This window comes from Cryptomeria japonica, chromosome 5 (assembly GCF_030272615.1).
Source record: "Cryptomeria japonica chromosome 5, Sugi_1.0, whole genome shotgun sequence".
Lineage (NCBI taxonomy): Eukaryota > Viridiplantae > Streptophyta > Pinopsida > Cupressales > Cupressaceae > Cryptomeria > Cryptomeria japonica.
Genome location: NC_081409.1, coordinates 160,115,260 through 160,132,275, shown reverse-complemented (window position 1 = coordinate 160,132,275; position 17,016 = coordinate 160,115,260). Strand labels below are relative to the sequence as shown.

General features: G+C 36.3%; 1 protein-coding gene across 1 annotated transcript in view; it reads left to right on the top strand.

The window, feature by feature from the left end:
- LOC131072707 (monothiol glutaredoxin-S10) overlaps nt 1-17,016 on the top strand; it is a 55,862-nt gene that overhangs the window by 24,968 nt on the left and 13,878 nt on the right. Inside the window, exons 2-3 of the mRNA XM_058008948.2 lie at nt 3,735-3,808; nt 16,938-17,012. Of these exons, the coding sequence (XP_057864931.1) occupies nt 3,735-3,808; nt 16,938-17,012 (149 nt within the window). The remainder of the gene's footprint in view (nt 1-3,734; nt 3,809-16,937; nt 17,013-17,016) is intronic.

The window sequence follows — 17,016 nt, the reverse complement described above, 5'->3', positions numbered from 1 at the left end:
TTGAACCACATTTTCATCTTCCTTAACTTTATCTGGCACTTGAACAACTTCACAAAGTCTAATCATGTTAAGGGACAATCTGGAAAACATCCTTTTCCTGACTTCAAAATCATCCCTAGCATTGGCCCAGTAATCTTCCAGTTGGATTTTGTACTTGTGCTTCAATCCAGCAACCATCTTGATCTTGTTGTATGGATCAAAGTAGGACCTAGCCATATGGGATGTCAGGTGATAAAATAACAATTCATCTACGAACTTTTCAGTTGCTGCCAACGTCGGACACATTTTTGCGTAATCACCTATGAAAATTGGAAATTCAATTGGTCAACTACTTGGTCTTGTCTGTTGGATATCTCGGTAGCTTATGCGGTTGGAAAGAAAACCCTTGGACTTGGATGTAGGTAAGCTTCGGAAATTGAGTATAATAGGCTCCGTACTTCTGTATCAACTTTCTAGCCTCCTGTGACAACCTTGGGTGGAGTCCACCTTGTAACAATCTGGTTATATGCATCGTGAAGGTGTCGCTTACCAACTTGAAAGAAGTAGTTTCATACAAGTGCAACTGCGGATGGTACTCATGAACTTTCAATTGCCTTGGTCCACATCCCATGAGTCTCTTTCCTTGCAAGCCATTTAATTTGCCCATTCTTGCCAGCGAGTAGATGGCATATGAACTCATATAAAAAGATTGGGATGTCTTCAAATTCTTCAACTGTTCATGCAAGTAGTGGCTGATCAGTCTTGCCCAATCCACTATTCCATCGCCTTACATTACTTCACTGATAAATAAAAACATCCAAGTTTCAAACATGAAGGCGTGTGGCCATCCTATAATTCTGCTCAACATTAGCACAAGGTTGGCATACTCTTCCTTAAAGTCAAAGCTGGTGATTTGCTTGGGCATCTTGGAAATATGCAGTTTTGGTTTTTGCATCTAGACTTTGTTAATTATGCTAGCACATCTCTCAACGCCAACATCATATATCATCGTTGCTCTCTCTTTGGTTCTGTAAGTCATGGACTGGTATGCCAGAATTTCGAATGTTTCTCCAAGTGCTTCAGCTGTCAGGTTGGCCAAGAGCTTGGCATCCAGTGCCAAAATTACCCTTCTCTTAGCATTATAATGTTTCATGCACTCTATAATCAGCTCCAGGCATTGGATGGCTGGAGGGAAGCCAACAGCTGCAACAATCTTGCTCTTGACAATCCTGGTGATAATAGTTGACAGAGAACGTCCATCCGTTCCAAAAATCCTCTTCCGGAATTCTCCCAACTGGAATGTTCCTAAGTTGGTGACATTGACTTCCTTCCACTTTGAAAGGAAGGAATCCCTTTTGCTCATTTTTGATCTGTGCTTGCTAGGAAGTGTTCACAGCCTTGCTGGATTCCTCCATTCCTACAAAATAAAATAAATAACATTAAAATCATCATAAAAGAATTTAATAAATCGTTGAAGAAGGAATTCTAGTTTGCAAATTCCAAACTTGGAATAAAATAAAACCTCAGAGAACAAGAACTTCTGAAAAATAATAAACTTTGCTTCTGACTTTTCTCCACTTCTCTCTAACTTCAAATTTCTCCAATAACCGTTGTGAGAAATGAATTCTCATTCATTGTTTAAATAGAAATCTCCCACCAAGCTGCTAGGTTGGTGAAAGGCTAAAATTGGCAGCTGCATTAAAATGCGTCATGTTTCCTTCGACAACTCGCCATGCAACCGGGCCCCACCATCAATGAGTTCAAAAACGGAAATTTCCATAAATTCTTGAGTTGTGCATCATACATATGGAATATTCTTCTCGCGTACCAGCAACTCATTAATGGCAAAAATCTTTTCCTTTTAGTTGCACAAAAATACTTTGAAAGATTTTCCTTAGGGGATACCACTACAATTGTGGGAATACTGCTATAACGTGCACTCTGGTGCTTACGTTTCATTGCAGGGATTTGAACTCGGTTCACCATTGTAAGAAAAAAAGGGCTTAACTGTTTGAGCACCACCCCTTTGTCATTGTCTATCTAACTTTTATTCTCTATCTTAAATTAACAATTTAAATTTCATTGTTAGAAAAAGGGTAGAAAGCACTTCTAATAAAACAAATTTTTATTCGTACAGAAAAGTCGTCTGATTTTTCTGGTTTTTAGAAAGATAAAAATGAATTGATTCAAGTAAAACACCCACGGGTACCTAGGGTTAAAAGACCTTAGACCTGTAAAACTTGTAAGCTGAGATGCCAACCCCCCTTTTCTGTCAGAAACAGTCTTTTAAACCATGCAAAACTTTAGCATTTTTCTATCTATCCGAACAACAGCAGGAAGACAATGTTATCAAAATAACTGCAGTTACTATACTGATCATAGTTTTACTTGGGCATCAATTATATTATGTAAACTCCCCTTGATCATGGATAGTCTTTGCTTATTTCCTGTTAGTGTGTTGTGGAATGATGTTTTTTCAGTGGAGTTTCAATCTCTGATAATTAATGTCAGTTGCTAGCAATTGTCACAGAATTCATGTCTTACTGTTGTCTACAATTTGTTTTGTGATATAAAACAGGGTCAAATTTTTATCCATGTTCAACCTTGAGTCCAGGAAGAGCCATTTAAAGGAACTATAATGCAAAGTACAGCAGAATTTAGCCATGCACAATTGCTTGTATAAATTCAGCCATATATGGATTTGTTTGTGGCATATGCCCATATCAACATGGCCGGAATTAATTGCACTTGTTGTAAATTAGTCCTTTGGATGTTGATGGCCTTGTCATCGCTCAATTGGTTCTTGGGTAACATCTGAGTTCAATCCAGTCCTAAATCAGTTTGACTGATGGGTCTTCATTGTACACAGGATGCGGGTAACATCTGAGTTCAATCCAGTCCTATATGGAGAGCTCCATTACAAGGATCTGATTTGTGTTGTCCAGTTTTTCTCCAAGTTTTCATGAATGGCAAAAATTTTGGTGGATTTCGGGATGGTTGGGGGACAGCTATTAAAATAATACATTTAAAAAAAAGTTTCTTATAACTGTTTTTAGTTTTTATGACAATTTTGAAACAATTTAATGATTTTTTTAATATATTAAAATTAGTCATATAATATTAATTTTTTATTACTTTTTCTTTTCTTAAATGCGTTTTGTGGGTTAGTTTTAGCATCCTTGGGATTGCTGGGGGATGTTCATAGCCCCCCCTGGCTGCCCTGAGGATACCACTAAAATAGGTGGTGTTCCCTTGATTTTCCCTTTTTAAGGGCCATCTCCTCAATAAATGTGGGACAGTGTTGAGAGGCAGGAGATGTTCTGTCTCCTAACATCTAGGTCATGGTCCAGGTCCCCTAGGGATGCATCCCCATGGAACACAGGTGGGATCAGGTCGTATGAGATAATCTCACAACCCACATTAGAATCGTACACATAGTAAGTATGGGTTACATTTGAGGCTTCAATTTATGAACCAGAATCACAAAAGTTCTATGTTGTGAGCAACTGAACTGTTTTACTTGAAGAATTGGAATAACCTAGTGTTTATTCCCATCGGCATGCCAACTGATAATTTACTTCACTTTCATCTATAATGTTCAACACAACTATTTTGATTTTTCTTTAACTATGTATAGCGAAAATAGATGTAATTTTCAGAAGAGTTATGTCATTCAGAATGAATTGTGTTCATGTTTCAATGATTTAATCTTTAAAAGGAGGTCAACTACTAAAATGTTAGTTATAGCGTTGCAGGTATTGCCAGGAAGCAAAAGGTTTGTTCCGAGGACTTGGTGTGAAGCCTTTTGTTGTAGAACTTGATGAGTTAGGTGAGCGTGAAAGCTATGTTGGTATTATATGGAATTTTCTTTGTTTTAGTTACTACAGGGTTGTAAATAATATTACTTAAAAAGTTGGTGCTGCAAATATTTGAAGGTATTATGTTTCACTATTAGTTATTGGTAATTTGGTATTTTGATATTCACTTAAATTTTGTATTTTCTAATGTGTTCTATGTTTATCTTAGTATAAGTTGTACCATTTTAAAAAAAGTGTAGGTCAATTGAAAATTGATTGATCCTACATGCAAAAGACGAGCTAAAATCGTTAGCTTTTAGGTGTTAGACCAGGTTATGTAAATTAGTTGGAAGTATTATTTTGTGCAAGTCTGAGGAAGTGCTGTGACCATACTGCTTTTGGATACATTTTAGATTGAACTGTTTCCCATATTTGCTCCAGAGTGTCAAACCTATCACATAACTTCGTTGAATGCAATTAATTTCAGCACCCCCCACCCCCTCTAGCAACGCCCTAGCAACAACTTTTTGCTTGAAGCCTCCAGAACCCTATTATGATGCAATCTTATTGAGCTGTGTACATATAGAATCTTTCACACCTGGTGCGGCTGAAGAAGTGCTTGGGATCAGATTGACCACGTGCTATATGTAATTTGTCTATTTTCTGATCTGTTCTTTTGACTTAGCTTTTCTCTTTCCATCATTTTTTTCATCCTTTCTTTCACTCAAGTTGTTATATCTAATGGGTTTCTATGACCATGTATTCTGTTGGCTGCACATCTTGAATACTTGTATCCGGTGGAACTATGACTGTTTGGGAAAAAATATTTCCCTGATCACCCTTTCTTAACATGGTTCTTCTCTTTTTCCTCTTTGTTGGAGAATCCTTAAATAGGAATGAAATTGCTTTGATGTTTAGTGGTGCCGTTTCCACTATTTCCCTCTCTGTTTATCATTTTAACTGACCACTCTAGAGCCTCCTGTTGGTTTTCTTGTGATTTTCCCTTTTGTGGATCTGAAGAATATGACTTTATAGGGCAAATAATATTTCCCTACATTACAAACAATTGTTTAGCTGAATGTGGAGGAGAAAGTACCTACAAATGTAGAATAGTGTGGGGAGTGGTGATATGAATAGTGGATTGAGAGGTGGTGGGTGGGTGTGTTGGAAGTAGAGGTGAAGGTAGATTGGGAGAGGGCAAAGGAGTGGGTGATATCCCAGATAAAAGAATAGTAGGAGAGAGAGAGTTTGAAGCAGGTGACAAAAGATTTCCTCTTTTTTGTTGTAGTAGTAACAATAGATTCTAATCAACTGCCTTTATCTAGTGGTTTTGGAGCATTTTGTGTGGGGGTAACAAGCCTCATCTGTTGTGTAGATTTTATCCTTTACTTTGCAAATCTTGGTTCTGTTCTTGGGCTGTGCATCACCCTGTGCTTCTACAACAACCCTGCTAGCATGACTTTCTTCTACTTCCATCAAAAGAGTAATTTATGGAGTTGAAGATGGAGCCATATCATATAAGTTTTTTGCTGCTTTTTGTTGATGTGGTTGAACCTTAGGGGTTTTTGGAACCCTAGAGGAAGATGCACCTATAAACTTGTTTTCCTTGAGCTTTGCTATTTTCATCTCTGTATCTGCTTAGAAGTTATTTAAACTTTAAAGTTCTCTCTCACTTCTTTGCCCTAAGAAAATAATAGATGAATCAGCTCAATTTATTATTGAGAATGGAGCTGTGGTGATCTTTTCTGTTCATATGTAGCTGATCTCACCTCTTCATTGTCCTCTACAAATGCAAGGTAATTAAATTACTTAGGATCTAATTTTAGTTAACAGGAAGGTGGCAATAATCTGTTTCTCTATCTTGAAATTCATTGGCACAATTTGCCAAAACATCTTCTAGTGGTACATAAGCAGAATTTTTCCCAATGGCTTCAAAGTTGAAACAGCCTTCAGGTTATAAATAGCAATCTCTGTATCAACACCCTCAACTGCATCACTTGTACTGTAGGTGTAATGACCAATAATAATAGGCCACCTGTTGTTGAAAAATTGTCATTGATGTCAAATAAACTTGTATATAAACCACATACGTTATAAAGCATTGATATGGTGCGAAGGAGTACATATTTGTAAGGACAAGACCAGACCAGCATTGTTATATGAACTGATATAAGAACAAGACCAGACCAGCATTGTTATAAGAACTGATAAATGGACAAGACTGTATTTGTGCATCAGTCAATAAATGACCAGACCATAGAAGAAATATATAGATTAACTTCATTCTAAGTATTGAATTAAACATCAGTCAATAAATGACCAGACCATAGAAGAAATATATAGATTAACTTCATTCTAAGTATTGAATTAAACATCAGTATTAAGAGACTATAAACTGCATTGAGATCATGCTCAATACCAAAAGAATCAGATGACAGAATTCATACGGCAATTCACATTGCAATCTATTTATAATCACAATATGAGGTTCGAAAAGAAATGATGTAGGTCTGAAAGCAAGCAATCTACAATCGATGTTACTTAGATAATATTATTATCTAGTTTATGAACGTGTATATTACCATCTAGTTATGTTAATTGGTAATCATAAATCATTGTTTATAAAACCGTTTGGTGATTGTAATCAATAGTAATACTGGTGATTATTATCAATAGACATAACTCTTCACAAATGGGTAAGATGAAGGTATATAACCCTTCCACGTAAGGGTAAGAAGAAGATATACATACAAATTAAAATCAGTTTAGGATGTGTGTAAGGTGAATATAATGTGTATAAAAGGAGAATAAGAAAGGAAACTAGTAACTGTGTATATGTTCCCTAAAGATTACCAGTCTCTATACCAGATTAAGAGAAGGCTTTATATATGAGTAATTTATTAAAAGGGAAGAGCATGAAGATTATGTTGCAGATTTAAGAATTCAAAGTGATCAGTTTTGACAGATTTATGAATGCTTCATAGCAGATTTGTTGAAGACTTTACATCAGATTTGAAGACAAAACTACATACATATTGAAAAGGAGACATTTATGAAGACTTTTGAAGCATATTAAAAGAAAATATAAGGAGATTATAGCAGAATTGTGTATTGAAGTTGGTGCCTCATTTGGGTGAAGTTGGTGCTTCACCCTTGGGGGTTGTGCTGATGGGTGTTTTATGACCACACCAACACAGAATAAAAATGCCAAAGACACTTTATCCTCTCTTGAGCAAAATCGCCTTTTATGCTAAGATTGAAAAGTTCATAAAAGTGATTCCAAGGCTCCTACGAACTTGCAACTTTATGATGGATATAGCTTATTTGGTATGATGTGTGCTGGTAATCCAAGGGGGACTTACGGTTTTGTTGTTCTTTGATAACAATGCACTTTCCAAAACATATGATACGTAAGATATAGCAATGAAGGCAGTCTTTTTTTTGATTTTGGATCATGGAATTCAAAAAAAAATGAAAAAGGATTGGGTTATGAATTCTATTCTACTCCTTAAGAATTCAAGAGATAGTGACTGATTGGGTGAATCAAACCACACTTAGGTTTGCCGAAAGAAACAACTAGACAAAGTGGGTGCAATCCTAAAAGGTTGTGCTTATGATTTTCATACCTTGAATAATTACCATCAAAATGAACGATATTTATCTAAGGATAGAAGTTAAACCATAGTTACAAGACTCAGACTTGGACTTGGTGCCCGTACTCGGTAAAAAGTCGGCGAAGACTCGACAAATAGATTTTTAAGGATTTAAAACCTATTTCATGCATCCTATAGTAAATAAACTTTAAAGACACAATAATCTCATCAAATAGAAGCTACTTTGAACACTTACACATGTATACATTGATCACATAAGTATAAATGCAAATTTAAGGCTTGAGCTGAAGGAAATAAGCTAAACTAAATAACGCATTAGAAATATAAAGTGTCAAATGTCTACAAAATTCATGAAATATTAAATCCATGGCATCAAAAGTTCAAAACATATATCAACATAAAAGCTAGAGCCTAGAAGTCTAAGGCTCAGAGGAGCCAATATCAGTGATCACTCAATGCCGCAACCCTCCTACGTGTGCCCCTAAGATAGGTCTTGGAACGTTCTGCAACCATAATATCTGCCTTTGTCTCAGGCTGAGCCTCAATGACATCAACATCCTCATCCACATCATCCTCGGGCTAGGGGTCCTCCAATGGGTTTCCTCGTGCAAATAGTCCTCTACCTTCCTCTATAGTGCTAATAATTACATCTTTTTGGCTGAGATAAATGTTCGAGTTTAGTTTTCGCATTAAAAAAATTATTGACCAGCTCTTCTTCACAAAATGATGCCATGCTTACAATAAAAACATGCTGACATGATACTCTGCCCTGATATCACTGTAAAGAGCCTACCAAATTTTGACCCAACTTTTTGCTCCAATTCAGCTTTATAATTGATTAGGCAATTTATCAAATGGTTTTCTAGTTCTTCTTACAATGTATTTTCTGATTGGAAATGGTTTGCTCATAAACCTAAATGATTTGAAATTTGTTTATGTCATAATAACATTTCATTGCTTCAAACACAAAGATACAACAATAATTAACTAAAACAAACATTTTTTTATTTTTTTTGCTTTATGGGTTTTGCTGGGCTCGGTGGAGTCTTAGGCGCATGACTTGGCGAGTGTGACAAATTTGGTGAATCTAAGCAGACCCAGCTAGACTTGATCGAGTCCGAGTCCAGGGTCGTCTAGATTTGCAGAGTCGACGCGCCTTTGGACTCGTAGAGTCCTGTAACTTTGAGTTAAACATCTACAAAAACAAGCTCAGACTAACCTTACACAATAAAAAGAAATCATCTATTCACTGAAGGTATGAGCAAAAGGATTTCACCACTAATCAATACTATTAGATCTTTCATTCAGTAAACAACTTCAAAAGAAACAAACTCTAGTTTATTTTGAAGGATAGGAGACCATGCAACTTCAAGACAACACAAATATTCACCAAAGAACCAATGAATGAATTATTATTATCTTGGCTGTATTTCAACAACAATTTCATAATATCTCTCTTGATTACAAATGAGGGGGTAAATCCCTTTATATAGGCCTTCAAGAGGCAATGAGAGCAAACCCTAATTAGGATTTCAAAGTAAATAACCACGTTTTATGCAAAAAGAACTAGAGTAAAAAGCCAATAACTGAGTGTGAACTAAGCATCAAACAATTCATTATCTAGAAGTAAGTGTCCCTTATCTCTCTCTTTGTTGGCAAATTCAATGAACCTAGACATCACTATCTCAAGTTCATCTACAGAGACACTTGTAGTCTCATGCTTGTACTTCATGACTGTGGTATCCTTTTCACATTGACTGAGAGTCTTCGCCTATGTTGGCTTGATTTCTTGAATGTTGTTCATGAAACTGATGAATATGGAAATGTCACCATAGCGACTCCTCGAGAAAAAACTCATGTCCTTGAAAACGTATTCCTTGACCTTGCTCTTCAAATTATTTGTAGTCATTTCCTTATCTCCCATTTATTGCACAAATAATTCCTCTGTTGAGGAGAGGATTTCCATATGAATTTATTTGAGTATCCTCCTTAGCTGGGCTGATTCTTCATTTGACTTCTCGAGTGCTTCTTTTCCTAATATCACTGTTTAATACCATTTGGAGAAGTCATATGCTTCCTTTTCCTTGATTACCCCTCCTTTCATCAATGTGTCTCGAGGAATCTCCATCAATGCTCCTAGGCATGGGATAGTCTTGTCTTGGTAGATACGAGTGTCTTCCCAAGCATGATCAATATCTTGGATTAAATTGAGTATAGTCAGATTCTTGCTATACATCTACACTAAGTCCTTAATGAATATATCCACCTCTTTGTAAATTTTGTTCAACCAGTGTTTAGTTCCCTAAGCAATTATCTTCTTTTCTTCAAGGGTTTCAACCGATTCTTTTGGAGGGGTAGTGGGTGGGACAAATGTCGCATCTTCTTGTATAATCGGTTTCATTAGGCGCTGCACATATCCACCTAAGGCTTTATGATCATTCTTCAACTTCTTGTATTTTCCTTCCAATTTTTCGATTTTATCTTTCAATGCTTCAGTGGAGTCATCAAAATCTTCAATGGCTTGGGCTCTTGAAGTATGTCCCAAATCAATCTTTGTTACTTCAGACTCCTTTGGAGTGATTTTATCCCTTGTCTACTTTGGGAACTACAACATGTAGAATTCTTGATCCCGATCCTCCTCTTGTCCATCGAGAGAACTTCTTGGCTGCCTTATTTTCTTCTGAATTGGTTATCCGTCCGAGGAGTTCTTCCAATACTCCCGCTAGATCACCACCTTCTTCAAGATCTTTTCTCATTTGGTCTTTTAACCACATTGGTACTTTCGACTATTGATTATGCATTTCCATTTGTTCTTGCTTTCTTGGTAAAGTGTCATTCTCAAGGAAATTTTCGCTGGAAAAGGGAAAATTGGGATTCCCCAAACCTTCCGCTTCTGTTGTCGTATCATGCTGGTCAAAGAAATTCACGATGTCCAAGTCTTCATCTTGACGAGATTCCTGTTCACCGTTTCCTTGGTGAGGAGGTTCCAAGGAAGCATTCCCACTTTGCTTGTTAGGTACAGTAGATTCAATCTCCATTTGGCTTTCATTCTTGGGTCGAGATATCTTTTCTCTCGTAAATAGGTCCACCTCTTCTACGCTTGGAGAACTGTTTGGTGATGACTTAGGTGTCACTGTCTTCTGCTTCTTTGAGTTTGACCCTATACTTGGTGTATTTTGCTTCTTTGCCTTCCTTGAACTCGGACTTTCGACAATCTCCTTACCCTTTGACTATTATTTTCCTGTTGGCCTTGTTCATGCCAGCCAAATCATCCTATGTTTCCTCAGTAATCCCATCCTGAGTGGATCGCGATTCAGGATCACCCATCAAATCATATGTCAATTGAGTACCTTGGGCCTAGAATCTGCTAACCTGCCTTTCAAGTCATATCTTGGTTCTTTTGGTCACTAGTCTTGGCAAGGCATCAAGATCGGCTATCTTTGGATCAGTCCAATTTGGTTGAAAAATTGGCTTGTTCTTTTCTTTTTCAAAGTCTGGGTGCACTCTATTTTAATCTTCTCCTAACTGATCAGACACTGGAAAGAGTTCACATGCTCGGACTAGCTTCAGTGGCAGTCTGGAAAACATTCTTTTTCTAATCTCAAAATCATCTCTGTCATTTGCCCAATAATCTTCCATGTGTGCTCTATGCTGACGTCTCTAGCCATCCACAATCTTGATCTTGTTATAAGGATCAAAGTTTGCCCTTGATATATATGTGGCGAGTTTGTAGAACTACTACTTCTCAGCTGACTTCTTGACTGCTAAAAGTGATGGACAAACTTCATATGCATCTCCCATGATAAAGGGAAATTGTAATCCTTGTTTTTTCTTCTTCTTCTTCTGAATTTTGTCATATATTGTTAACTATCTTGTTACCTCCAGTAAGATTAGTTTATCAGTTGGGTATCTTGGTAACCGAAGAGGATTACCATCAAACCCTTGGACTTTGATATACGTGAACTTGGGAAATTGGATGAATGTAGGAACCCTTACCAGTTCTGCTCCAAAAACTCAGTTTTGACCTTTTGACATTTCGTCAAATGGCTGGCATGCAATGCTTAAGTTCTGATTTCTGAGTGTATATGTGTTTGTTTCGTTTGTATCTCAATAATTTGCAATTCCAAAACATATACCAATACATAGAAATGATAACCGATAACTTGCACAAACAAATAATAAAAATTCAACCCTTCAAATGAATTTTTATTACCATTATATCAGATCTGATACACTTTGTTTCAGATTACATTAACATGCAATATTTCAATATATTTACTTCAGCTCTACAAGCAAAGATTGAAATTTTTTTAATCTCTGTACCCGGATGACTGAAGTCTCTGGAAGCAACTATAGAACCCCACGTGCTGAAGAAGAATGACACACATCCAACAGTCAAATATTCTTCAACAATAATCTTCAAACTTATGATCTGCAAATAAGTATACTCTGAAACCCTTGCCAAAAGGAAGGTACTGTAGCAATTTCTGTTCACGGGCACTGTAGCGTCACTATTCACGAGCACTGTAGCATCACTATTCACGGGTACTGTAGCAGCAAATAAAGCTTGGAATCTGATTGATAATGGCTGCCAATGATAAAAACATAGGTCTGCAATAGATATACCTTCAAATTGCTTCAAAACCCTATGTTGATTCTTCACCTGTAAGCTCCAAATGGACTCCCGATGTGAAGCCCTCCTGTAAACCAAATTCAGAAGATATTTCACTCCCTCAAATGGTCGCACACTGAAGATTGTCCGTTCTCCAATGGCTAATCAAGCTGAAACGCAAAAAACCTCGTCTCAATGCTCTCAAAAGAAGTTTATCAAAATGCCAAAGAATGAATCGTTTTCTCTCCATGAAGCCCTTTAATATCTTCTTCATCAAGCTTGAATTTCCCCATAAAAGCATATAATAACATTAAAATTGATATAACTTTTCAATTAATAATAATGGCCTCCAAACTTTGGAAAATGAGCTCTCACATTAATTAATATTTGGTCCCCTTCTTCATGATGCCAAGACCCTCACTTAAGTGATTTATTATTGTAAAAGTATTCAAATTTATGTTCAAAAGTGGAATGTTAAGGATTTTGTCTTTCTTTTAATTCCTTAGACAATATTCAATGCTATTAATGTATGCTCTCTAGTTATCTCTGATTATGAACTGAAACTTCTTTGTTTGCAGGTGGCTGTAGATAATATTTATTGATTTCGATATTTCTCCAGCATTCTTCACAGCACATATATATAGGCATTGCCTTGTAAGATCAAGGCATGCCTTGATCGGACATGTCTCATGACATGTCTGATCAAGATATGTCTTGATCAAGGGTGGTGCCTCTTCATAATGCAAACCTATAACTATCGGTTAATATAAATGCCGATACATAACAAATGATAATCGATGCCAATCGGTTTGTGATTTAATGTGGTTTGATTATCATTGTAACCGATAATGAATCGGTTAGTTTCTAATGCAATTTTAGTTATCATTAACCGATCACTAATCGGTTTATTCTTAATGCTATTTCATGGTAATCGATGGTAAATGCAACCCGATTATGGATCGGTATAAGAGCAAAAAATGTTAATATGATAACTATTGTAGTTATCATATGACAACACTAATTAGTGTTGTCATATGACAACTAGAATAGATATGCAGAACCGATTACAATCACAACATAGAAATGAAATCACTGCATAGCAAATACGATCATATCTCGATCGATGATAGAAATGCTTATAAAGATGATTATGATGTCTACCATTAGCATGTAGATTTATCGATAGGATAGATGATTGAATGAGAGACTTCATTTATCTCTCATTCAATCATTTATCTTACCGAAGCTACATTGTTTCAACAATTATAAAGTTAATTGATAACTTTATTATTAATCATTTAATGATTTAATATTATTCTGGCCACAAAAATATTAATATCTCCCTAAATACACAACATTTTATCATGCCGTCTGAAATAGGAGCCTCTCCTCATAATTCCCCATGTGACCAAATACACTTTCTAAAAATAGAAAGGGTCCATCTCTATTACTTCTGACTTACTATAAATAGTAAGTATGGCAAACAGAGTCCAAATGATATTGAACGAAGGCCAAATTCATAAATCTTTGAATGTTGGAGATGAAACAATCCTTAGAAGACCCTCTAACCATCCTCATTAGCCTACGAGGGTCAGGAATGATAGGCTATCGTCCAGAATTCCATGTCTGCTAAAAAGGGGACATTACAATGAACCATGTGCCATACTTTTCTAGCAATTTCCTAGCCTTCGAGGATAACCTCTTGTGAAAACATCCTTGCATACTCCCAACAATACGTATCGAAAATGCATCATTCACTCTCCTGTAATGATTAGTGTTGGTCACTTGTAACTGAAAAGCATTCATATACTTTGAACTTTCCTTCACCAAGTCCAATCGGTCCTTGGCATATGAGTCCATGATACTTCTTGTAGACTAATTATGATTCCATGTAGAAGGAACGAGTTTGTTCCAAGTCCTCGAGCTGCTCATCCAAGTTGTCGCTTATCAATCTGGACCAGTCTATAACTCTAATTCCTTGTATCACTTCTGCAATGTAGAAGAACATCCATGGTTCATAGGCGTAGGCATGCTGACTTCCCATGAGTCTGTTCATTAGCACCTCTAGGTCATTGTATTCCTGCCTGAAATCCATCTTGATGAGTTGTTTTGGCAATTTAGAATGATGAGGCTTAGGTTTCTCCATCCACTTACGGTTGACAGCAGTTGCACATTCATCAGCTCCTACATGGTATAACTTCAACGCTCTCTCTTTATTCTTATACTCCATAGAGCGGTATGTGGTGATTCCAAATGCCTCTAAGATCACTCCTGGAGTGAGATTAGCCAACAACTTGCCATCAGGAGCTGAGATCGTTCTTCTCTCTGGATTGTAGTGTTTCACACATTCAACGATCAATTCTGGACACTGGATGGAAGGAGGAAATTAAGTTGCCTGGACGATTCCACTTCGAACTATTGTTCGCACCACTGTTGAAGGAACTATGCCATCACACCTGAACGCCTTTCGCCTGAAATCTTCTAAGTTCAATGTCCCGAAGTTGATGTCGCCAATATTTCCCCACTTTGGTTGGATTTTGGATTCAAGAAGAAATCCTTTCATTTCTTTCTTGATCAGTGCCTGTCTAGACTCCATTGCGACCTTGACTTCCGCCATTCAATTTCCTGGATACCAAGGATAAAAAAATGTTAAAATCATAACTTGAAAAGTTTATTAATCCATCCTATAATCTATAATCTTTCATTGCTTGGATTAATAAAATATAAATTTAAAATTCTTGACAGCAAGGAAAAATGTACAAGTCCATAGCGTGGTTTTGGTTGGAATGATTGCATACCTAGAATTCCAAATGAAAATAAATAAATAAATAACCAACCTTGCCAAGAAAGAATTCCAAGATAAAAAAAATGAAAAAAAAAATGCCTTGATCGATTCGCCCAAAATTCTCCTTCTGAAAACCGCACTTGTTGTTTTGGCTTTGAATTCCCAAGTTGAGGTTAAACTGAATTTCCAATTTACTTTTATACGCGATTTTTCCTCGCACCTCTTCATCTTATTGGTCTATAAAAGGGGAAAACAACCAATTACATTTAGGGATAGCTAGTTTTATTCAAAAAAATAATTAATTTTTCCTCCATGTGTGGACCCCACCCCATAAAATTATTTAAAAACGTATTAAAATATTAATTATTTTATGTCCGTTTTATTTCTTCCTTGGGTGCACTTTTGCTAGGGAGAAGGGTTTTTCCTCGCAAAAAATTCCTCCTTGGGGTGGATTTTCCACTCAAGCGTATTTTTGGGTTAGAGGAGGATTTTTCCATTTTGCACTAACTTTTTATGCTCTACATTTGATCTCCGTTGTTTTGGACTTGAATCTGGATATCTGCTCCATGCATGGTTAACGTTTATTTGTTTCTAAAATTAGAAATCGCTATAAATAAAAAGTTTTGTCGAATTGCAAAATTAGGTCAAATAGGGCCACAATGTAACTTTCTAAAAATAGACTTTCTAAAAATAGAAAGTTCTAAAAAAATGCTCAAATTTTACTGGTAGGCCCTTGAAAGATTCATTTTTCAACTCAAGCCTTTTCTTTCAGAACTAACAAGACAAAAACCCTAAAAATGATGGCGCTATAAACTTGGAGAGACTTAGTTTTATTTGCATTGCCCTTCAACACTTGAAATTGGGAAAGTCACGATGACACTGCCAAGAGACTTAAAGCAAACTATCAGGTGAGTGAAAACGAGGGGGGTCCCCATTTGCAATGGGGCGATGTGTGAAAAAGGTCACAACAGGTTGGTGCTCACAAAATCAGATTTGGGAGTTGGTGCTTCCAGTGGGTTGGTGCTCACTAATTAGTTTAGGGGTTGGTGCCTCTAGTAGGTTGTTGCCTACAAGTAATTGCAAAAAGGAACATTATACATATAAGAATTCATTTCATTTGAGTTTCATTAAAAACTAAAAATCAGTTAAATGTTCTATGTGTTTTTACTTTGTACATAGAATTAGTGTATTGATACTTTTAAAAGGAGTAGATTTAATTAGTATATTGATTCACCCCCCCTCTTAGTATACTTGAGTATTCTTCACCCGTAGCCTCTCTCTGTGCATGTATCTGAAGATGGAATGAACCATTGCCAAATTTTTGTTCAATTCTAGTAAAATAATCTTGACATTAGTGTACTTGGGTAGCATAAGAGGCCTCTTGCTGTGTCTAGCAACCTTGATATAAAAGTAAATGTTGGAAACCTTATGACCGAATCTGTATACACATAAATCACCTCGTGGATTCTTATGAAAGCCACTCTTCAAAATGACTTGACTCTTTTTTTCAAACTTCACTTTCCTCTTTTGCTTGACAAAGCACATTGGCAGAGTGTTTTGGCACTTTGAGCCTGGGTTACTTTTTATAAAATCTGATTTCGCTAGTAGACTCAGATCAGAAAACTCATGTGCCTGTAAATTTTCATCAAATTTGGACAAAATTAATTTTGAAGCATTACGGTGTGCTTGGAGGAGAATTTGAAACTTTGATCTGGTTGCATTTTTTTGGGCCCCGAATCAGTTTTTCCTTTTTTCTTGATTTGTACCTGCAATTTATTGATAATGAGGACATCGTACAGTGTTTATTTGACTTTAAATCCACCCAGATCACAATAATGATGTGAACGGCATCTTAAAATAGCCAAAATGAAGTAAAATAGTACTATTGACAAAAGGTGAAAAGGTTCATTTCGATATGGGTACTACACTACCCCTTTTCAATGTTAATATGTCTAACTGATATCTTTTTCTTCTCTTCTTCTGTTACTGATTGCTGCAGTACTTTCGTATCACTATGCATGTTGATCTTGTTAGGGATTTCTTTTCACTTCTTATTTTATCATATATATCAATTTTGTTACAACAGAATATATATGTTTACCAAAGAATATAAATCTCTTTTACCTCGTATATTACATGCTTGATTACAGGGACTGGAGAATTCCAAGCACAAGATGCACTAAAGGCACTAACGGGGCAATCAACAGTACCAAATATCTTTATTGGTAA